Raw genomic sequence first — 8682 nt, forward strand, 5'->3', positions numbered from 1 at the left:
GTTGAAGATTTAAGAATTAGCAGAGATAGTGTTTGGTGACGGCTTGTTTCCTGGTCCATAGATGTTGCCGCCTTGCTGTCTTCTTCCATGGTGGAAGGGAGGAATGAGCTCTCTAGGACCTATCTTATAATAAAGGGCACTGATCTCTCGTGGCCTAATATCCTCCCAAAAGGTCCCATCTCCTAATACAGTCACTTTGAAGGTTAAGATTTGAACTCTTGAATTCTGTGGCAACACAATATTCAACTATAGAGGATAAGAAGACTCAATGTTATCAAGATGTCAATTTTTCTCAACTTGATCTATAAATTCAATGGAATCCCAATCAAAATCTCACCAAGTTATTTTGTAACAACAAACTGATTTTAAAGTTTACAGAGAGAGGCAAAAGACCCAAAATAGCCAACTCAATATGAAGGAGAATAAAGTTGGAGGACTGACTAAAAGACTTATGACTTACTATTAAATCAAGACAGTGTGGTATTGGCAAAAAACAAACAAACAAAAACAGACACATAGATCAATGAAACAGAATAGAGCGCTCAAAAGTATACCTACATAAATATAGTCAACTGATCTTTGACAAAGGGGCAAAGGCAATACAATAGAGAAAAGATATTATTTTCTGGAAATGCTGCTGGAACAACTGGACATTCATACATGAAAAGAAAAAGAATCCAGACGTAGATCTTACACCCTTCCCAAAAATTAATTCAAGATGGGTCACAGACAAATGAAAAATGTAAAATGCAAAACTATAGAACTCCTAGAAAATAACATGGGAGAAAATCTAGATGACCTTGGGTTTGATGATAACTTTTTAGATGCAACACCAAAGGCGCAATGCATGAAAGGAAGAATTGATAAGCTAGACCCCATTAAAATAAAACTTTCTGGTCTTCAGAGAACACTGTCAAGAAAATGAAAAGACAAACCACAGACTGGGAAGTATTTGTGAGAGACATAACTAATAAACAACTGTATGCAAAATGTACAAAGAACTTTTACAGCCCAACAATGAGAAAACAAGCAACCTAATTAAAGAAATAGGCCAAACATCTTAACAGGTGCCTCACCAAAGATATACAAACAGCAAATAAGCATATGAAAAGTTGCTCTACATCATATGTCATCAGAGAAATGCAAACTAAAACAATAATAAAATACCACTATATACCTATTAGAATGGCTAAAATCTGGAGCACTGACACCACCAAATGCTGATGAGGATGTGGAAAAATAGGGACTCTCCTTTATTGTTGGTGGAAGTGTAAAATGATACAGCCACATTAGAAGACAATTTGGTAGTTTCTTACTCTTTTTTTTTTTTTTTTTTTTTTTNATATGGAATTGGGTATCTCAGGATTCCTAATATATAAAAGACCTGCATAAGAAAAAAACATTTGATGATATGCATAAAATCACAATCACAATAATTGGACCATAATTAGACTGGTTAAGAGATTAGGAATATATGCTCATTTGTAAGTGATAAGTGATTATATAAAGAGAAAACATGGGTTAAGTAACATAGTAACATTAATTTTTTTATATCAACAAATTACTTATCCCAAGTCCTTAAAAGTTTATGTTTAAAAAAACAGGTCAAGATGAAGAAATAAACTTGTAGTTTAAACTTCCACATGTGCTCCTTTGGGTGGTTTTGCCTTGGATTTTGCTTCCTTTGAAATCTTTCCATTTTGACATTGAGTAAATCTGGCTACTGTAGAAACACCATCCACAAACTTGGTTTTGAAAAGAACGTTTGCATTGTTGAACATACCTTCTTTTAGTGACACTACGATGAACTTAAGGAAAAAAGAAAAAAAGTATAAAAAAACTTTTTGTGATATACTTGAAGTTTACTCCTTTACACTGGGCATAAGAATTGTTTGGAGATAATTTTGATTTTATTTCTTTAGTTATATGAGGCACCTAAATGAATACTAGCTGTCCAAATTGTTTTAGAAGTCTCTTAACTATGAGTGGAGTCCCCAGAGTTGTACAATGCATAATTTATGCAAGCATATTTGGCAGCCCCAGGTCCTACAGCAACACTGTAATAAAAACAAACTGTTCTTAGCTTCAGAGGCTTTGTTCGACTTTTTAGCCATGAGAAATTAAATTCCCCCATCAAGTGTCACATGATTTTCTGATACCTGAGTTAAATATTCCTGAGACAGTTTTGTTTTGATTGTACATCTTGTACATCTTTATGGCAGCTAACTAGAGAAGACAATTGTATTAACCCTAAATTAATTCTGTATTATGACTAAATTGGAATCTCCCTCATGCTACAACCAACATTTTTAATGCCTAGGTCTTTCTTTAAAAGGAGAGTGAACCTTTTTTCCTTCTATACCTATTTAAACATAAGTTTATTTAAATAAATATACAATACTTTAGTATTTATCAACCCTAAATATCTTACTAACATTGACTACTACTAAAGAATGGTTTTAGAAAAATAGTCTAATTAAACTATTACTGGGACTTTTTTTTTCTGGTTCTTACCTGAGAATGTGTGAAATGAGTACGCAGCATCTGTCCAATGTTTTGGGTATGAGAAAGATCCAAGGCTGCATCTACCTCATCAAGGATATAAATTGGAGCAGGTTTGAAGAGGAGCATTGACAGTATTAATGACAAGGCCACTAAAGACCTAAGAAAAAGTCAGTAGAAGAAAAGCCATAAAAATTTGATTTTACCACTTATCAAAACACTGAAGCAAATATGTGATCCTATTATTGTGAATACAGATTTATCTGAAAGGTAGTCATATAAAAAAAGAATCTTGAGTTTCAAACTTTAACAATTATGTTGTATTAAAATACTTTTTATTTTGGCTTTCCATTTTTCCTCTTTTCAGAAGCATGCTATTTTCAGACAATTTTAATACTGCCATATTACGTTTGGCACCTACTCTTAAGATCATGTTAGTTTTGAAAGTTCTTTTTTTTTCCTTCCCCAGTTGGCTCATTAGAGCCTAGGTAGCAGGTGAGTAAGGGCTATGGTCATTATTTAAGACAATAACTATCGTCTTGGTAACAGTAACTGGGTGAGATGTCATTTTTCAAACTTTCATAATGTACACGCTTACGTAAGTATGCATATATACACAAAAACACACACACAATCTCTTATTTTTGGTACCATTTGCGAATAAGTTGTATGGATGATGGCCCATTACTCTAAGTACATCACTGCCAAAAATTCAAACAATCTTACGTAAAATTCATAGTTACACCTAATCTCAGGTTCCACAGCACTATTTTCAGTTCTCTTCTAGCTTACTGCAGCTTATTCTAATCTGGTATGAAGAATCATAATAATATTTTTTCCTTAAAAATATTTTTTTTCCTTAAAAATAATTCATAAAATATCTTATTTTAATATAAAATATTTATAATTACTTAACATTAGACTAAACATTAGAGTAGCATTTGTAATATTCTGTAACTTCAAGTACATCTTGGCATACAGTACTAGAATAGCCAACTCAATGCTTGCTGCATTCTTTTTTATTTTTTGAGAGTCTTGCTCTGTCACCCAGGATGAAGTGTAGTGGCACTGCAAACTCTGCCTCCCAGGTTCCAGCAATTCTACTGCCACAATGTCCCTAGTAGCTGAGATTACAGGTGCATGCCACCACACCAAGATGATTTTTGCAGTTTATTTAATAGAGACAGGATTTCGCCATGCTGGCCAGGCTGGTCTCGAACTCCTGACCTCAAGTGATCCACACGCCTTGGCCTCCCAAAGTGCTGGGATTATAGGCATGAGCCACTGTGCCTGGTCCAAGGCTTGCGCATTCTAATAGGGCTATTTATTAAGAAATATATAAGTAGGGAAAAAATGTGTGCACAAGCAGAGAAAAATTCCTAGCAAAAAAAAAAAATAAATAAATAAAACAGTATCATCAAAATGAAATCACAGTGAGACTGTTAATCACCTCTATAAAAGGGAGCTAAAGTCATTCAGCCAACCTAAAATTAAGTTTGTCTTTCTCTGTGATGAGTGCCTCAAGTACTGAGTTTTAAACTTAATCTTTAACCCTTCAGCATAGCAGAATTTTTTTTTTTAACTGCCATGCTGGATAGTGGTATATCTAAAAATAACTTTATAGCACCTTAATTATGGAAATAATTTATAGGTCCCAGTAAGAAGAGAAGCATACATTTTCTATTTTCCTCAAAACATTTTCTAGGGCTTCGGCAAATATAGCTAAAGATACTGGGAACTAAACTGTGGAATTCAATTTTTATGAACAGGCAGCAGGTGCTGTATTTTTTATTCTTATTTACAAATTTTATAAAAATATAAAATATATTTCTACTCATAAAAATGATATAAGGGGTCATAAGGAACATTAACAGGTGTCTATATTTTCTACATACATAAAAAAAGGGTTACATGATGGTATTACAGGACACAGAAGAACAATTCAAAGCCTATGGATTATATACCATGCCGGAGAAAAAAACAATTACTAAATTAATCACTAATTTCAATTATGTGAATATTCATTCACAACCTTCTTTTAGGAGGTTTTAATTAATTGGCTATCCTATAGGTAAGACGTGAGGACATATGACCTTTTAGATTTCTATCACTATGCTGACTTTCTGAATCACTGTGTAAGGTTGGAAGAAACTTTCCTGAACTCCAAATCCATGTTATTTTCCAACACTCTTCCTTCCTTTATGTAGATCCAAGGTTCCATCTGGTATCATTTTCCTTTTGCCTGAGAACTTCCTTTAACCTGTAGTATGGTTCAGATGTTTTTGTCTGAAAAGTATTCATATTGCCTTCACTTTGAAGAATATTTCTGTTAAAGAAACAATTCTAGTTGATATGTTTTACTTTCAGCACTTTATGGATGTTCCAGACTTCTGGCTTACATATGTAGCATTTAACAAGAAGTCTAAAGACATTTTTATTTTTGTTCACTAGCATATAGTATATCTCTTTTCCTCTAGCTGATTTTTTTTTTTTTTCAGACGGAGTCTTGCTCTGCCACCCAGGCTGGAGTGCAGTGGCCGGATCTCAGCTCACTGCAAGCTCCACTTCCCGGGTTTACGCCATTCTCCTGCCTCAGCCTCCCCAGTAGCTGGGACTACAGGCGCCCGCCTCGTCGCCCGGCTAGTTTTTTGTATTTTTAAGTAGAGACAGGGTTTCACCGTATTAGCCAGGATGGTCTCGATCTCCTGACCTTGTGATCCGCCTGTCTCGGCCTCCCAAAGTGCTGGGATTACAGGCTTGAGCCACTGCGCCCGGCCAACATATGATTTAGCGTCATGCTCTTTGGTATTTACTCAAATAAGCTGAAAACTTAACGTCCATACCAAAACCTGCACATAAGTGTTTATACCAACTGTATTAGTCCAGTTTCACGCTGCTGATAAAGACATACCTGAGACTGGGAAATTTACAAAAGAAAGAGATTTATTGGACTTACAGTTCCACGTGGCTGGGGAGGCCTCACAATGGTGGCGGAAGGTGAAAGCCACATCTCACATGGTGGCAGACAAGAAGAGAGCTTGTGTAGGGAGACTCCAGTTTTTAAAACCACCAAATCTTGTAAGACTTATTCACAATCATGAGAACAGCATGGGAAAAACCTGTCCCCATGACTCAATTACCTCCCACCAGGTCCCTCCCACAACACATGAGAATTAAAGATGAGATTTGGGTGGGGACACAGCCAAACCATATCACCAGCCTTTTTTCATAATTGCCAAAACTTGGAAGTAACTGAGATGCCCTTCCAACTGAATGGGTGAATGGATATACAAACTATGGTGCATCTGGATTATAGAATATTATCCAGCACTAAAAAGAAATGACCTATCAAGTCATGAAAAGACATGGAGGAAACTTAAATTCATATTACTAAGTGAAAGAAGCCAATCTGAAAAGGGTGCACACTGGATGATTTCAACTACATGACATTCTGGAAAGGGCACACTATGGAGACCACAAAAAGATCAGTAGTTGCTAGGGGCTGGGGGAGAGAGGAATGAATAGGCAGAACACAAGGATTTTTAGGATGATAAAACTATTCTGCATGATATTATAATGGTGAATATATATCATGATACACATGTCAAAATTCACAGCATGTACAACATCAAGAATGAAATCTAATGTAACCTATGGACTTTGGGTGATAGCAATGTGCCAATCAGTGTAGGTTCATCAACTAAAACAAATGTACCACTCTGGGGAGGGAAGCTGATAGTGGGTAAGCTATGTTTAAGTGGGAACACAAGGTATAATGGGAACTATAAAGTATTATAAAGTATAGTACTTTGAATTTAGCTTTGCTGTGAACCTAAAATGCTCTAAAAGTAAAGTTTATCAATAAAAGCAAGGTATCACATAACAAGATGTATAGGATGCTGTGATTTGCATGAAAAAAGAGGGGTAAAGGGATTTTTTATATATACATTTTTCTTATGCATGAAATTATTACTTGTGGGGAGTAGGACAAGGGTGGGAGGAAGATTTTTTCACCATAGACCTTTTAATACTTATTCTTAATTGATTAAAATATTATCTATTCAATAATTAAATAATTCAGAAGTACATAAAAATGGCCTGTCCCATCCCTTTCTTACAGTCAGTTAAAGAGTCCATTTCTATATTGAAATACTGCCCCAAATAACTCTTTTCATATCTTTTAAAGCTAAGACAATCACATACTAGTTTATTGATTTTAATCCTGAAAGTTTGGATCTAATTTTCCATCTTCTTGAAACAAATAAAATATAAGGAAAATGTCCTAAAATTTCCAAAGAAGAAAAATCAAATCCTAAACGGATATAGATTCATATGCTAACCTCTGTCTTCCAGTTTTGTCCTTATTTAAAACTTCACCTTAAACGTCACTCATCAGTCTTGATTATTTCTCTGATTCTCTTGATTATTTAACTTTTAATCCTCCAATCCAGAAGATTCTGCAGGCAGGGAACAGGTCGTGCTCTCTGTATTGGTTGTGTCAGAAACAGCCAGCGCACATACAGCTGTCCTTACCAACTGAGCAGAGTCTTTGGGAACTACTAGCTGCAGGGGCTCTGACCTTCTGAAGTATATTTCTCCTGACCTCAAAAAGCAGCCAAACACCTTTTCTAGGCAAATGCTGTTTCTTTCCAAAACCAATTTGTCCAGGTTGTCTGTTAGACAGATTGTCAGAAGTGATATCTTTGATAAAAGGAGGTGCTTCCATATGTCCCAAGGATGTTTAGTACCTTTCTTATAGATATGCCCTGTGAGTTTCACATACGGTGGTCTCACACTTTCTTGGTGAATCCAATTCTAGCCTAACACACCAGAAGTTTAAATGAGTACCATTTCAGGGCCTGTGGCTGGGAAGTTCTGTCTCACTCCCTGTGGTAGAACTCACTTGCTTCCAGAAAGTGCTGCCCTCGGCTGACACCAGCAGAACTTGCCAAAGAGTTCACATGCTGATTTTTTGATAGGCCCAATAAGGTTAGATACTGTCACTGCTCCTAAGCTTTTGGCCCAGCCAAAAGCTGGGTAGTGCTTAACAGTGGCCAAACTGTTTTGGCTGTAGCACCCTGTTTGGCAATAGAATGGTGTAGTATCAAATTCTGGTGACAACTTTCAGCTCTGTAGTATTCAAGGAAGATCCTGAGCTGCAGAAGGGGTTTTCCTGATGCAAACTGGCAGGAAAAAAATTTTCTGCTCAAGGTTAGCCTGTGCTGTATAGAGTTAGTCTATTCACAAGCTCTGAAACTTTTGATTGCACATCTGTTTCTAGAATATAGATATTAACAGACTGTGATTCCTAAATACTTGCCGATGGAGATTAACATGGTGAATACTTCAGTAACTTTTTAAATCAGTTTAAACCCAAATACAAAATTATCTCAATAATTTGACAGAAAGAAACATGAAATATTTTTGTAACTAAGCATTTATCTTACTATCACAAGAAATTCCAAAAGTAAAGAACTTACCGGTTCATCAGAACCAAAAGTGAAAGCAATCAGAAGCATGTATCAAGTAACACAAAGCAGAAGTGAGGAAATATTTTACAACTCAAAGACCATATTGATCTGTGTGTGATAATAAAAAGTCACTTGTTCTCACCTTACTTTTATTTTATTTTATCTATTTATTTATTTTTTTGAGACTGAGTCTCCCTCTGTTGCCCAGGCTGGAGTGTAGTGGTGTGATCTCAGCTCACTGCCACCTCTGCCTCCCTGGTGCAAGTGATTCTTGTGCCTCAGCCTTCTGAGTAGCTGGAATTACAGGCGCCCGCCACCACACCTGGCTATTTTTTTTATTTTTATTTATTTATTTATTTATTTTTTTGAGACAGAGTGCTCGCTCTGTCGCTGGGCTGGGTGCAGTGCCGGATCTAGCCACTGCGAAGGCTCCGCCTCCCGGGTTTACGCATCTCCTGCCTCAGCCTCATCCGAGTAGGCTGGGTACTACAGGCGCTGCCACCTCGCCTGGCTAGCTTTTTGTATTTTTTAGTGAGACGGGGTTTCACCGTGTTTAGCAGTTGGTCTCGACTCTCCTGACCTTGTTGATTCGCCATCTCGGCCTCCCCAATGCTGGGATTACCGGCTTGAGCCACCGCGCCTGGGCTATTTTTTTTATTTTTAAGTAGAGATGGGGTTCACCATGTTGGCCAGGCTGGTCTCAACTCCT

The 8682-nt window shown here is 36.6% G+C and overlaps 1 protein-coding gene across 1 annotated transcript; it reads right to left on the reverse strand.

Moving 5' to 3' along the window:
- Positions 1–1336: 1336 nt before the first annotated feature.
- LOC108518281 (structural maintenance of chromosomes protein 2-like) lies at positions 1337–2683 on the reverse strand. Its single transcript, XM_017856540.1, has 2 exons — positions 2515–2683; positions 1337–1808 (listed from the first exon to the last, which is right to left on the reverse strand). Exons 1-2 carry the CDS (start codon positions 2629–2631, stop codon positions 1632–1634), a joined length of 294 nt encoding a protein of 97 aa, XP_017712029.1. The 5' UTR covers positions 2632–2683; the 3' UTR covers positions 1337–1631.
- Between the last annotated feature and the right edge of the window lie 5999 nt (positions 2684–8682).

The sequence above is a fragment of the Rhinopithecus bieti genome, unplaced genomic scaffold (genome assembly GCF_001698545.2).
Source record: "Rhinopithecus bieti isolate Rb0 unplaced genomic scaffold, ASM169854v2 scaffold_42565, whole genome shotgun sequence".
NCBI lineage: Eukaryota > Metazoa > Chordata > Mammalia > Primates > Cercopithecidae > Rhinopithecus > Rhinopithecus bieti.